At 39.2% G+C, this 15,691-nt stretch overlaps 1 protein-coding gene across 1 annotated transcript; it reads right to left on the bottom strand.

Moving 5' to 3' along the window:
- Positions 1–8,690: 8,690 nt before the first annotated feature.
- On the bottom strand, positions 8,691–12,309 carry LOC112784304 (gamma-glutamylcyclotransferase 2-3). The gene is made up of 8 exons (XM_025827456.3): positions 12,015–12,309; positions 11,877–11,953; positions 11,359–11,412; positions 9,845–9,901; positions 9,689–9,729; positions 9,523–9,594; positions 9,031–9,110; positions 8,691–8,944 (listed from the first exon to the last, which is right to left on the bottom strand). The coding sequence occupies exons 1-8, from the start codon at positions 12,121–12,123 to the stop codon at positions 8,877–8,879; spliced, it is 558 nt and encodes a 185-aa protein (XP_025683241.1). The 5' UTR covers positions 12,124–12,309; the 3' UTR covers positions 8,691–8,876.
- Between the last annotated feature and the right edge of the window lie 3,382 nt (positions 12,310–15,691).

Consider the following 15,691-nt stretch of genomic DNA (forward strand, 5'->3'; position numbering starts at 1 on the left):
GAAAAGTCTAGGGGACCAGCAACTTTTGTGTTTTCTAGTCAGCACTTAACCATCAAAACAAAAGTGAGTGATCTCTCATCATTAGATGTAATCTTACACCATTAAAAACACTATTGATGGCCAATTGATAGTTATAAAACACCAAAATTGCTGTCCAACTAAAATTTCTCAAGTTATAATATCATTTGGTTTATGTAACTATGCGACCTCATCTAATGTAAGGTTTTGTTGTGTGCAACATATACAGAAATAGTAGTGGCAGGGGAACTATTTTAAGTTCATTGTGGGCGCACACAATTAACTAAGAATTCAGTTCAGTATTGCAATAATTCTGGTGTTACTAACATTGTATTGGTTTGATAATATGCCACTTCCTCTGTTATTTATTCACTTCTAAATGTGCACATACATTAATAAAATAATTGAAAGCTTTTTAACGTTATAAAGTCATAAAAATATTTTACAAAATTACCTTTAATTGTCATATTTATTCTCTAATTATTTTACTTGCATCTCAATCCCCATTTTCCAATCATATTATTGAATACGAATATAATTAAAACAAGGAATTAATATTGCATAAATTTTCTAAATGGACAATGATTTGAGAACATACATCAAGCAGTCAAGTTTGAAGAAATTTTCATCGATAAATAAAATGAAATTGACTTTCATAAATATTTGATTTGAAATTAGTTTACCAAAATGTAATGTGTCGAAAGTTAGGTTGAATAAAAAACGAGCCAATATATATATCGCGTTCTTCACAAACACTGACACAAAAACAAAACTCGACGTTGAGTTCTTCACACTACATGCTGCCACTCCACAAGGCTGCCGCCAAATGAAAACACTACTCGTATTTTCACTAAATGAAACGCTACAACTATACCTATGATGATGATGTCGTGTTTTTTGTCTTTGAAACGCTACATCTTATATGTCCTTTTCTATGTTTTTTTTTTTTTTTTTTAAATTTTTGGTGCACATCCCAACATCACATTCTTGTAAAATTTTAGAGTAAAATGACAAATAAACTCCTAAATATTTTTATTTTGGACAAATTAATTCTTAAAGAACAAAATACCAATAAAGTCTTTTAGGATAGCATATGTAGACACACAATCTTTAAATTAGTCTCTATAATTAGGGTAAAAAGTTTTAATTGAACTAACTTATCTAGGTTTGTTATTCTAGAGCACTTTATTGATATTTTTTTTTAGAGATTAATCTGTCCTAAATGTAAATCCTCGGAAGTTTATTTGTCACTTTACTCAACTTTTTAATATCCTTTATTTTTGTAACCAATGTTTAATTTTTCTTTATACATGTGAATCGGCTAAAATTTGTTAAAGTAAAGTATCGTTTTGTCCCCAATGTTTGGGGTAAGTTCCAAAGTTATCCCTCATGTTTAAATTGTCTTATTTAAGTCCTTATCATTTTAAAATCGTCTCAATGTTGTCCTGTCGTTAGGAATCTGTTAACAGAATTGATGGCGGGACAAAATTGAGATGATTTTGAAATGTTAGGGACTTAAATAGGACGAGAACATTGGGGATAAAAACGATACATTACTCTTATAAGAATGACCAAATCAAGTAAAATAAAAATAAATTTTAATGAAATGCATTGCATTATGAATTCAAAATTTACTCATCATAGAATACTTCTAGAATGATTAGTAGATAAACTTTTGGAAAAAAAAAAGTATGATACATATATAGTAATGTCTCTAATATATTGAAATTCTTGAGTTAAACCCCAAAATGGTTCCTGCGATTGGCGTAATTGCACTAATTACGTCCCTGAGATTGACAAAAGTGCACCATATTAGTCCCTGACCTATTTTTCATTAACGACGTGATGACATGGCTTGATGATGTGGACTGTAAGTGACTCGTGTCACTCAATGATTTGGCCACGTGTAATGATAGGATGATGTAGTGACCAATGACACATGGCATGCTGATGTGGATGGTTGTGCCACATGTCACAATGTTATTTGGCCACGTGTCCGTTTGTACCACGTGTCCGTTTGTGCCACGTGTCGCAACAATATTCGTCCACGTGTCGTCCATTATGTCATCATTGTAGATGCATCAAATTAGTCTCTTACTTTGTATTAAGTGAATCATTTTAGTCCCTGAAATTGAATGTCGTGTACCAAACTAGTCCCTTCACCAATTTTTTCTTATTTTTTTTTAAATTTAAAATTTTCAGTATCTTGGATGCACTAATTTCATTTCTATTTTTTCATATATCGTTTAAATACAAGTGCATTCATAAAAATTTTTAAGATTTTAGTTTTAATTATATATATTTTTTTAATAATTTAACATTAGTAAATTTTGTAATATATAAGTATGTTATTATAAAAAAATAATTATACGATTGATTAGACACATTTTTTTTCATAAAAAAACGTATTTTTAACAAGAAATCAATAATTAAAATAAATATTTTTTTGTTTTTATGAAATACACGTTTTCGTTATATGTAAATAAGCTAGATTGAAAGCACTTCAAGCATCCTCACTACTATATCCGACCTCTGTAATCTAGACGAAAGAGGTCGAAGATGGTAATGAGGGAAGATTGAAATGCCTTCACGTCAACTCCAAAACGGCGGTTAGGAGTATCCGCAAGAGAAAAAATATTTTATAAAAGCACTGAAAGAGGTCGGAATGGTAGTGAAGGTGCTTGAAATGCCTTCATGTCTTCACATCAACTCCAAGTCGGCGGTTAAGGTATTCACAAGAGGAAAAATATTTTATAAAAGCACTTTTATTTGATTAACATGTGAAAAAATAGAATTGAAATTAATGCATTCAAAAATATTGAGAATTTTGAATTTATAGAAAAAATGAGAAAAAACTGGTGAATGGACTAGTTTGGTGGACGACATTCAATTTCAGGGACTAAAATGAGTCACTCAATGAAAAGTGAGGGACTAATTTGGTGCATCTACAGTGATGACATAATGAACGACACGTGGACGAATATTGTTACGACACGTAGCACAAATAGACACGTGGCCAAATAACATTGTGACACGTGGCACAACCATCCACATCAGCATGCCATGTATCACTGGTCACCACATCATCCTATCATTACACGTGGCCAAATCATAGAATGACATGTGTCACTTACAGTCCACATCATCAAGCCATGTCATCACGTCGTTAATGGAAAATGGGTCAGTGACTAATATAGTGTACTTTTGTCATCTCAGAGACGTAATTAGTGCAATTGGAATCTCAAGGATGATTTTAGTGCATGACGCCAATCTCAGGAACCATTTTGGGGTTTAACTCTGAAATTCTTTAATGTTTAATTTAGTTAAACTTTAATTTTAAGTTTATCTTTCAATAATATTAATTTTTTATTGTAGATAATTTTTTAATTTTTTAAATTACATTTAAGTAAAATTATTTTTAATCACATTACTTTCATTCTAAATAACTTTAATTTTAATTAAGAGCAAAATTAAAAAATAAATTAAAAAATTATCTATTGTAAAAAATGTAAAATTATGGAAGGAAAAAAAATTAAAATTTATTTAAAAGTTAAAAATAAAGTTTAAATTAAATTAAATATTAAAAAATTTGGTATATTAGATACAGAGATATAATTTATATTTTATTGTATACGTATATTCTCTCTTTTTTTTTCTCTTTTCCAAAAGTTTATATACTAGACATTCTACAAGTATGAGTAAATCTTGAATTCGTAATGCAATTTATTCGGTAAAAATTCACTATCAATTTACTTGATTTGGTAATTCTTCTAAGAATAATATATCGTTTTTGTCCCCAACGTTTTCGTCCTATTTAAGTCCCTAACATTTCAAAATTGTCTTGATTTTGTTCCACCATCAATTCTGTTAACAAGTCACTAACGATAAGACAACATTGAGACGATTTTGAAAGGTTAGGGACTTAAATAGAACAATTTAAACATTAAGGACAATTTCGAGACTTACCCCCAAATATCAGGGACAACGAATACTTTACTGAATTTGTTATTATGAATGAGGAGTGTATGCAATCTAACTCTATTGGCTTTGTATGTGTTTTTTTAAAGGTATGGAAATGTGTAATCGGTAGGTCCGATTACTTTGTGTTACGGCCCAGCCCAGGACTCCCGCGGGTCAACCCGACCCGAGCTCCACCCGGCCCGGCTACGCACCTTTCAATCGACCCGGACACGCGTCCCGTACGACTCGCTCGCAGCTGTGGGACAGCGTTCTTGAGAATATGGGCCTGCCCTCCAGAGGGGCCCACTACTGACATATATATAAGGGGAAGACTGGCTCTTCCCCCGAGGTACGTCACATTCCTACATCACCCTCTTTCCGCCTGCACATATTCTGACAAAGGCGTCGGAGTGTCTTTGCAGGTGGCACCCCCCTTTTTCTTCCACACGAAGTGCCCGGGACCTCGCACCTCTTGGACCGGAAGACCGTGACCAGACGAGCCCCTTCCATCACTTTGAATCCTAACCCGAACCGTCTGGTAACCGACCTACCGAACATTGGCGCCGTCTGTGGGGACTCGTCCATGGACTTCGTGCTAGTCCAAACTGGGACAGGCTGCGAGGCAGCGCCTCCCGTGCCTGGAGGAGGCGTCGTTGCGGCGGAAACTCGGCAACAACAGAGGTCGCCCCCAAGGGACGCGACGCAAACTCACGAGAGACGCCCCTTCGGGGGGACAGGCGACAACCACGCCAGGATAATGCAAGAGCTGCGCCATAGGATGCAAGACTTAGAACGTCGGCTAGCAGAAAGAGAACGCGACCAACGCACCCCGGAGCAGAGCCCCACCCGCTCCCGTTCAAGGAGCCGCTCGAGGCGCACACCTAGCCCCCAATACGAGTCGGAGAGCACTGGGGGACGGGGGCGCGCCAGAAGAAGGAGTCGGGACCCCATCATTTACGCCCGACACGAGAGGCGGCGTGCGTCGAACAGGGGCGAAGAGGACGCCCGTCGGGAGAATGACGAGCCGAGGAGAACTACCCGGGGACCAGTGATAATAGGAGCGACCCCTTTCCACCGTTCCGTACTCGAGGTCCGGCTGCCAAAACACTTTGACAAGTCAACGGACATGAAGTATGATGGAACACAAGATCCCCTGGAACACTTAACGGCCTTTGAGGCCAGAATGAACCTGGAAGGGGTGGGAGACGAGATCAGATGTCGCGCCTTCCCAGTCACCTTGGCGGGCCCAGCGATACGGTGGTTCAACAACCTCCCGCAAGGCTCGGTGACCCAATTCTCCGACATCAGCCACGCCTTCTTGGCTCAATTCACGACCAGGATTGTCAAAGCCAAACACCCAATCAATTTGCTAGGGGTGACACAGAGACTTGGGGAGCCGACCAGGAAATACCTGGACCGTTTCAATGACGAGTGCTTGGAAATTGACGGTCTAACGGACTCGGTGGCAAGTCTCTGCTTGACGAACGGGCTCTCGAATGAGGACTTCAGGAAACACCTTACCACAAAGCCCGTTTGGACAATGCAAGAGATCCAGTGCGTGGCCAAAGAGTACATCAACGACGAAGAAGTCAGCCGGATCGTGGCTGCCAATAAACGACAGCCCGCCTACAACCAAGCCCGGCACTATGAAGGCAGAGAAAGACCAAAGGAACACGCCAGGGGCGGCGGTCCGAGTAAAATACCCAAACCGTTCCCCCGAGTTGGGAAGTTCACCAACTATACCCCCTCACGGCATCAATCACCGAAGTTTACCAGCAGATAGCAGAAAAGGGGATACTGTCAAAGCCCCGACCTCTGAAGGATAGGACGGGAGGAAATAAGAACCTCTACTGCGAGTATTACGAGGGTTACGGACACAAGACCCAAGACTGCTTCGACCTAAAAGACGCCCTGGAACAAGCTATCAGGGATGGAAAACTTGCCGACTTCTCCCACCTTATAAGGGAGCCAAGGAGACGCAACCGAGACCACGATAGCGAAGACAGATCCCGTTCAACAAGGCGACGACAGGAACCAGAGGGTGACGACCACGGCCTTACGGTGGTAAACGTGGTAACGGCCAGGAATACCGCCCCAAGGTCAAAGTCAGCGCAGAAAAAAGACGCCAAGGTCCTAGCGGTCTCCACCTCGACTGTTAGAAGTTTCCGAGGTATCCCACCCATCTCCTTCGGCCTAGAGGACCAATGGTTTGACGAGGCACCGGAAAGTCCGCCCATGGTCATCACAGCCAGGGTCGGAACGGGCCTCGTCAAACGAATCCTGGTAGATACGGGGGCAAACTCAAACATCATGTTTCGAAACGTTTTCGATGCCCTGGGACTAAGGGACGCCGACCTAACGACCCACCAGCACGGTGTGGTAGGGTTGGGGGATCACTTCATCAAGCCGGACGGAATCATCTCACTCCCGACCTCTGTGGAACAGGGGCAGAAGCGACGAACAGTTATGGCGAACTTTGTAATATTACGAGATTCCACGGCTTATAACATCATCCTGGGGAGAAAAACCATCAACGACCTGGGGGCGGCTATTAGTACAAAGCTACTGGTGATGAAGTTTGTCACCGATGACGGATCCGTAGGATCCATCAAAGGCGACTTGGAAACGGCAGTCGCTTGCAACCACGCCAGCCTTTCTCTCAAGAAAAAGTCCAAAGAAGCATCCGGGGTCTTCCTTGCTGACCTGGACGCCAGGATAGACGACAAACCTAGACCAGAGCCAGAAGGAGACTTGGAAAAGTTTAGGATCGGCCAGGAGGACGATAAATTCACATTCATAAACAGAAACCTCCCCCATGAGATGAAGGGGCCTTTGATGGAAATGATCAGGGCTAATGCCGACCTCTTTGCCTGGACGCCTGCCGATATGCCCGGGATAGATCCCCAGCTCATATCGCATCATCTGGCCGTCAAGGCGGAAACCAAGCCAGTGGCCCAGAAGAGGAGAAAAATGTCGCAGGAAAGGGCAGAAGAGGTAGCCAGGCAGACGGCCAGCCTCCTAGAAGCAGGATTCATCCGGGAACTGGACTACTCGACCTGGTTGTCGAACGTGGTCTTGGTTAAAAAGCACAATGGGAGATGGAGAATGTGCGTGGACTACTCTGACCTCAACAAGGCGTGTCCCAAGGACTGCTACCCCCTACCTAACATTGATGCACTCGTCGACGCAGCGGCGGGGTACCAGTATCTGAGCTTCATGGATGCCTACTCAGGATACAATCAGATCCCGATGCACCGACCCGACGAGGAAAAAACGGCGTTCATAACGCCAGGGGGAATCTATTATTACAGGGTAATGGCTTTTGGTTTGAAAAACGCTGGGGCCACGTACCAAAGGCTGATGAATAAGATATTCAGTGAACTTATAGGCAAAACAGTAGAAGTCTACGTGGATGACATACTCGCGAAGACCGCACGACCCGTCGACCTCCTGAGCGACCTTGATGGCGTTTTTTCGTCCCTCCGGCAGCACGGCATGAGGCTTAATCCGCTCAAGTGCGCGTTTGCCATGGAGGCCGGAAAGTCCCTGGGATTCATGATCACTCAAAGAGGAGTGGAAGCCAACCCCGAAAAGTGCCAAGCAGTTCTCCAAATGAAGAGCCCGGGTTGTATCAAAGATGTCCAACGACTTGCCGGGAGGTTAACGGCTTTATCCCGATTCCTCGGCGCGTCGGCAGCAAGAGCCCTGCCTTTCTTCAATCTAATGAGAAAAGGAATGACGTTCGAATGGACTCCAGCGTGCGAAGAGGCATTCAACCACTTCAAGGAGATCTTAGCGGCACCACCAGTTCTCGGAAAACCCAGGGCCGAAGAACCGCTCTATCTATACCTATCAGTAACCGAGGAAGCACTTGCCATAGTGCTCGTTAGAGAAGAGGGGAAGACCCAACAACCCGTTTACTTCGTGAGCAGGGTCCTCCAAGGACCAGAACTGAGGTACAGCAAGCTGGAAAAACTGGCGCTGGCGCTCCTAGTCTCCTCCCGAAGGTTAAGACAATACTTCCAGAGCCATCGTATAATCGTGAGAACGGATCAGGCGATTCGCCAAGTACTGCAAAAACCTGACTTGGCCGGTAGGATGATGACCTGGGCCATCGAGCTCTCCCAATATGACCTGGGCCATCGAGCTCTCCCAATCGTGGCCCGGCCCAGGACTCCCGCGGGTCAACCCGACCCGAGCTCCACCCGGCCCGGCTACGCACCTTTCAATCGATCCGGACACGCGTCCCGTACGGCTCGCCTGCAGCTGTGGGACAGCGTTCCTGAGAATATGGGCCTGCCCTCCAGAGGGGCCCACTACTGACATGTATATAAGGGTAAGACTGGCTCTTCCCCCGAGGTACGTCACATTCCTACATCACCCTCTTTCCGCCTGCACATATTCTGACAAAGGCATCGGAGTGTCTTTGCAGGTAGCACCCTCCCTTTTCTTCCACACGAAGTGCCCGGGACCTCGCACCTCTTGGACCGGAAGACCGTGACTAGACGAGCCCCTTCCATCACTTCGAATCCTGACCCGAACCGTCCGGTAACCGACCTACCGAACACTTTGGAAAGAAATTTTTTTGAAATTTTTTAATATCAAATCCGAGGGTCCAATTTTTGCTTCCCACCTTAAATCAAACCGTGCCGTATTTGAGATTAACACCCTTACGATACATGATTATGAAAAATACCATTCCTACCCCAATATAAAAAATAATTATGTATTTTAATAATTGATTAATCATTCATCTACAACAAACATATGCAGTGTTTCCCCAATAGAATTAAAGTTAAAAGGGATTTGTTAAACTCTCGGGAATAGAATTAAAGTTAAAAGGGATTTGTTAAACTCTCGGGATGTTGAAAGCTAGCTGACAGAATACACTGAAGCATTCAATGTTTCTCCGAAAGAAAACGCCTCACTTCGTTTGCAAGATCAATAACATGGTTGTCTTGGCATCCTAAGAATGATTAGTAAAAATAAAATAATAAATAAAAAGGGAAATTCATTTAAAAATGATTAAACTATATGTTAAAAAAGTCTAACCTATTTGAAGAAGAGCCTTTTCAAGTTGGAAAAGATAATCTCTGTTAGGTCCTGAGGGCCCTTCAGCATGAATTATTTGCCTATAGCATGAAATATAAAGAATCCAAAAGTTGTAACTATTATATGAAATTCATATAAAAAAATGGATCCAGTTTGGTTTTTAAACAAAAAAAAAAAATCCAAACAATGAATACAAATCCCCAAAAAGAATATGCACAACACAGTTAAAATTTACAATGTAACCCTGAATGCATGAACAATGAAAAATGCATTTTAAAAGTGGAATAAATGAAATCTATCTGATATTGAAGGTTCAGTTACAAGCATTATTTGTATTTAGTAATCAAAGTGTTAAAAGATCAAGCTTATAGAAGTGATGTTTAGATATTTAATAAGGTTCTTGAAGCCAGGATCAGCAAATTAATATATTATCATGAATCATTTTTTATTGTGCGCAACAAAGACAATGCTGTGTCGGGGGAAGATGAATACCTCGCTATATGTTCAAAAGATGCAGGACCCAAGTAATTTACATTAACTTTCTTGTCTGGAGATGCTATATACCTGAAAAATGTTCACACCAACTATCTAAACTATTGACGATCAAAGAGACAAGAAAAAAGATGGAAACAGGTCTAAGGTTGTTTCTTTCACTTACACCATGACACCAGTTATGGCTGGGCTTGTAGCATTGATATCCTGAAAGAGATTTCAAATACATGCCAAATTTCATCTTTCGAATAACATTTATTATAGAGCAGAATGAAACGCCACACCTTATTGGTCTGAAAAGATCTTGGCATAAGGTACTTACGGTGAAAAGATCCACATATTCCTTCTTGTCATATTGCTTCTCTCTCACTTCCAGATACTGTGTAGTAATTAAAATTAATTAATAATTATATCATTTAAAGTACTGAGCTATTCAGTTAGCCACTGAAAATCCCACAAGGAGTAGAAGAACCATTCTCCTTTTTGTTGCAGCTTTAATTGATGGATAAAAAATCTACATATAACGTTGGAAACAATAGACCAAATCAGCTTCATGCTTTAGATCAGAGCCTATCGTTCCTTGAGATGCTTTGCTGAGCTGATAACATGTAACACAGTAGGCCACAATATCATGTGTGGAAAGGCCATTGTCATAAAGACATGCGTTATTTGCAAACCAAAAAGAAAAGACTGGAAATTATATCCACAACAAATTTATACCTATAGTAATGACTAATTACATACGAAGTCAGATAGCCAGGTGATGCGATCCCACGTTAGTTAGGAAAGTCATTAGTTTATTATGAATAAAGGGGAAGAAGAGATTAGAGATGGTGGGTCTTTCTTGTTTTGGACATTTGTTGGAGTCATGGGAAGACTTGACAGGTCTCTCTAATATTATCTCTATCTTGTATAACTCTTCAATAAACACTACCTCTGATTAAAGATTCTAACGCAAGGTCATATATGTAAGCCATTCCAAGAAGTGCTAGCGCAGCTTAGTTTCAAGCTTGAACTGAGCCTTAAGCATTTTTAATTTGTATCAGTATTTCTAGTTTCCAATATGGGCCTCGCTTGTGATGTTAGCATTATTTTTCAATGAGACTTTTTTCATCTTATACGCTGATGTCTAGCAACATGATCTTCATTTTCATCCCGAAATAAGCCACTATGGCATGAACTAAGAGCCTAATTCTCAATCCTTGAAATTAGGGAACTGGATACAATGGGTGTAAAAGCAAATATTTCAGCCATCATTTGTTTCATATACTTCATTGTAAAGACCTCAAAACTGCCAAATTAGCTATGTTATCATGAATATGAATATAACCACAACACTTAAATGCTTAGATAAACATAACAAACTAATTAAATCAATATGATGTTCTATCATATTTAATTACTTGAAAATCAGTGTATCACAACACTGCCGTAAATCTGTAATGCTTAACAAAGACTAATACTACAATAAAGACGTCTCATTTGGTAGGGTTAGTTACATACATTAGATGATGCCATGGTATCTTGCCATGAATCATGTTTAAATTTAGACACCTTAGAAAAGCCTAATATCCTAAATAAATATTCAGACCATTATTGTTACTGTAATTTAAAAGGTTGTTCATTATTTGAACCTCTTCTCCAGCCTACTGATTAAGCCTTCACATTAATTTTCGAGGATTTATGATTGATGAGCTAATTTTGTGTGAATAGCATAAGGTGTGGTGTGTGAGTGTATATATATATATAGGAACTTTTGACTGCTAGGGCTAATAATATAAATAGGAAAAGAATATAGATTTAATATAAAAAAAGATGAAATTTGAAGAAGCATACCGTTAATGCGATTTCTTGGTCTTCTTTCTTGGAGATCTTGTAAGCAACTCCCCACTATATCCTTCCAAAACACAGTAATTTTTCATTTCACATATTGATTGCATTTGATAATTTCAACTCGAAACATATTAAAAGCCAACAACAGGAAAGACTAGATAGAAAACAAAATAAGAAGAAAAAATTGAAGTTTAATGCTTGAAAATTAAAATCAATTTTAATCTTGAAGCAGATAAACTTGAATCAAGTAAGATATCTGCATAAACTTCACAATTACATCTATACCCAGGTGATGAACTATGAAGCTTGTTATCACTAATAGATCAACATGAATAATAATGCCTTGAAGACTTCTCGAAAAATGGTTAAATCTCGAAAAATGGTTAAATCAGAAAATAGTACTCAAAATAACCTAATCATCAACATTGAGTCTGTTGTCATTGATGACGATGGCTCCCAAGCACATTAAACTGTGATATCACAGCACATGTGTAATAGGTGAACTCTGATTGAAGACTTACACATATTTCTCCTTCAGCAGGCTCCAGGGTCACTGTTCTTCCAGGGTACTCAGGTGTTCCTCTGTGGTCAGTTGAGCCTAAAAAGAATAATCATCAGAGAGAGAGAGAGAGAGAGAGAGAGAGATGACGAAACGAAACCTTGGTAGAAGACACGTCGATAGCCTTTGATGAAACCAACGACGCGCTCATCGAAGTGAAAGCCAGCCTTCCAGATGAGAGAACCATAACCAAATACCCACATTACCATTTCTACCCGATGTATGTTATATTATGAACAGAAGCGATTACTTGGCAGATTCGCAATTTGTTGTGACGAGGAGAAGAGCCAATTGGAGCTGGCAAGTTAACTCCTCTCAGGCTCTGACTCACTCTGCCTTGGAGTAGACAAGAGTACAGACTGACGACACATTTCAGGGAATGGATCGTCGGCTATAAAGTATTCTTTTTCTTGAGAAAAATCTTAATCGCCCACAATTATCTCGAAAGACAATGATACTCTTAACCAAAAAAATATTCAACCTGATTTTTTAGTTTTATTTTTATAAGGCTGATTAGTTCATGTGTCAGTATTTTTTGTTTTATTTTTTTGGCATAAAGACTAATCAGTCTTATAAAAATAAAGTGTAGAGGTCAAATTGGGTATTTTTTTTTTAAACGCCTCGTAGTCCTTTCGAAGTAATTGTCAGGGGACAGATTAGATATTCACTCTTTTTTTTCTTTTTGTTGCCCACAGTATTTCCTAATTCCGTAGGTCAAAAATTATTTTCTTGCAAATCTGAGCTCCAAATTTGGCGTTGGTTAATACATTGCTTTATGTACAAAGTGGGATTCAAACCCCCGATATTTACTTAAGCGACGAATAAGCTGATCACTCGACCAATCCAAGTTCGTTCGTCGTCTATAAAGTATAAACTCACCAATTATCGTTCACTTTTTCTTAGAGAAAAAGATAAATTTGTCTCTAATTGTTTGTGCCACAGACATTTAGGTTTTTCAAGATTAGCCAATACATTTAAATTCCTAACTTTCTCAAAATCTCGACACCTAGGTACCTCCATCCATATGGGACTACAAAACATAATAAAGATGTTTAATATGAACACCGTTCTACAGAGATAGCCGTTACTGTAACACTCCGTTACCTTAAGCCTTACCTCTAGCCGTAAAGTAAAGGATAACAAAGTATCACAACAGTTCTAAAGCTTATAATATATATAAGAATTTATATAACTAGAAGCCCGATGAAGGAGTAAAGCTCAAAGTCGCATAAAACGGAATTACGAAATGCGAAGTGTTCACACATGATAACTAAACGCGTAGGTACGAACAAAACACGACATAATACATATAAAACCTTATAGCTTATAGATAGCTCTAGGATACACAAGGTAATAATTAAAATAATATATATATGGTATACCAAAAAGAGGACTAGTCACAGTCTGCGGAGTTTAGGCCAGCTAGTCAAACTGAAATACAAAAGAGTATAGAATATGAAAGGTGAGAGAATAACTACAACAAAAGTAAAATAAAATAAAGCACAAAAAGATCACCCTTCGCTCTGTCACCATATCCGCAAACTCACCAAGGTGGGTTGCGACCTGCATTTGAAAAACAATAATAACATATGGTATGAGAATCGAAGGTTCTCAGTATGGTAATAGTGCCCAAAATATAAGATGTAAGGTTCCGAGACGCCAAAGATAATCCTAGAACTTCACATCGAAAACAGATATTCAAGCTTAAAATAAAATAAATAACTTAAACCGTAAACATGGTATTCTAACTTAAGGGATTTCTAACTAACATAGCACCGCTGTTGCACAGCCTTCGCCAGCCTAACCTCCGTGCAATCCCATCACACCGCCTTTCGATCCTCCTCAACACCAGAAAAACATATTTAATGCAAAAAAGTAAAGCACAAATAGTATTCATGTATAACAGGTAAATCAATTAGCATTTAGACATATTATTCAAATAGGCATAACTCAAGTAGTCAAAGCAAGCAAGCATGTAAAAGATACGTACGATGAATGTCTATCCTATTTGGCTCGTGATACACTTGTCGGTTCAAAATGCCAATCCGACACATCTCTGGGGATGTTGCTTTTCTTCCATGCCAGGGATATAGGCCCTGCACACTCATGCGGTAGAAAATGTTATCAATCATAACTTCATCCCAGGGATATAGTGCCCTACTCACTCTTACAGTAGAGAAATCTGCCATGCCAGAGATATAGGCCCTGCACACTTTTTCAATAACCAACAAGTTCTTCATTCATTTCCGATTTTCACACTCATCGTAACAACTATCAGTTTTTAATTTCGCAAACTTATCAACATTTCCAAGCCTTAAACTCATTTTCTATTGTCAATATCACATGTTCATCATCAACCCAGCTCCCTATTAGTTCACATGACAACTCCATCCAACTGACATACCAAGCCTAAGTCACCATCTTCTAAACTTTTTACTAGAAAATATCTAGTTAAACTCACTTAGGGTATTCTCTATGTTTCAAAGCCTAAAAACAAGTTAAGAAATCATAGATAAGCATTATGGAATTTTACAAGCTTGCCGGGAAGGTAAAACGGTTAAAAATAAGATTTTTATTGAAAAACAAGGCAGTATGCATACGCATAAGGTTGTGCGTACGCATGCCCAGAAGAGTTTTCTTAACGTGTGCGTATGCATAGAGGTGTGCGTACGCACATAAAGTAAAATTTTCTATTTTGTGTGTATGCATGAATACGTGCGGACACACTCAACAGAAGGCTCTTCCCAGCTTGTGCGTATGCATGATGTTGTGCGTATGCACAACTTACAAATTTCACAGGGTGTGCGTGCGCACACCCCTTGTGCGTACGCATGAGTCATGACACTCTTTCTGCTCGTAGCGTAGGCACAGGTGTGTGCGTGAGCACACAAACCAGAACTTACAATTTTCTGCAACATCACATAATTCAGATTTTTGACACCAACTTCCAACGATTATATCTTTTTCTACAAAATTCCAATTTCCACAAAATCTATACTGTTTTAAATATCTTTGAATTATCTTTAATGATACAAAATTCAATCAATTTAAAAAAAGTGAAGCTCAAGATATGATCCGTCAAAATTCGCTAAAAATATTTTTTTACCAAAAAGCTTTAAAACTCAATTTTACCAACACTCTCAATTCAAAACCAATTGCTGTACATCCAAACCAATCCTAATGTATCTAAATTATATTCATATACTCTCTAATTATTCCACAACCTATCAACTTGCAATTTCATCAATTTCATCCAAAAATTCTCACTTACATACCTCCAATTCTCAATTATTACAACTCAAAGCATCATTTCACTATCCTCAATATTTATCAACATCAACAAGCTTCATAATTCATTATCAACACTCAAAATTATCATTTTCAGCCCCACATCGTAAATCAACATCAACATTCACCAAAATCATAACAATCATCAAAATCATCATACATCAAAACTCATTACCAACTAATTCAATCCTATCCTAAGGTCTACTAGCCTAAGTGTCCAGAAACATTATATATTACATAAAGAAAACCAAAACCATATCTTGGCTGATTCCCAAAATGGATCAAACACCAAAATGAAGCCACGAAACTTGATCCAAAAGCCTCAAACTAACTTCAACAAACACCAAAACTCAATCTAACATCATACAATATACCAACATCAAATCTAGGGTCCACAAAAATAACTAAACACAAGAATTTGAAGAGACCTTTCCCTACCCAATGAGATTAGGAGAAAAAACCAACAATATTCTAATGCTAGATCACCCC

This window comes from Arachis hypogaea, chromosome 20, assembly GCF_003086295.3.
Source record: "Arachis hypogaea cultivar Tifrunner chromosome 20, arahy.Tifrunner.gnm2.J5K5, whole genome shotgun sequence".
Lineage (NCBI taxonomy): Eukaryota > Viridiplantae > Streptophyta > Magnoliopsida > Fabales > Fabaceae > Arachis > Arachis hypogaea.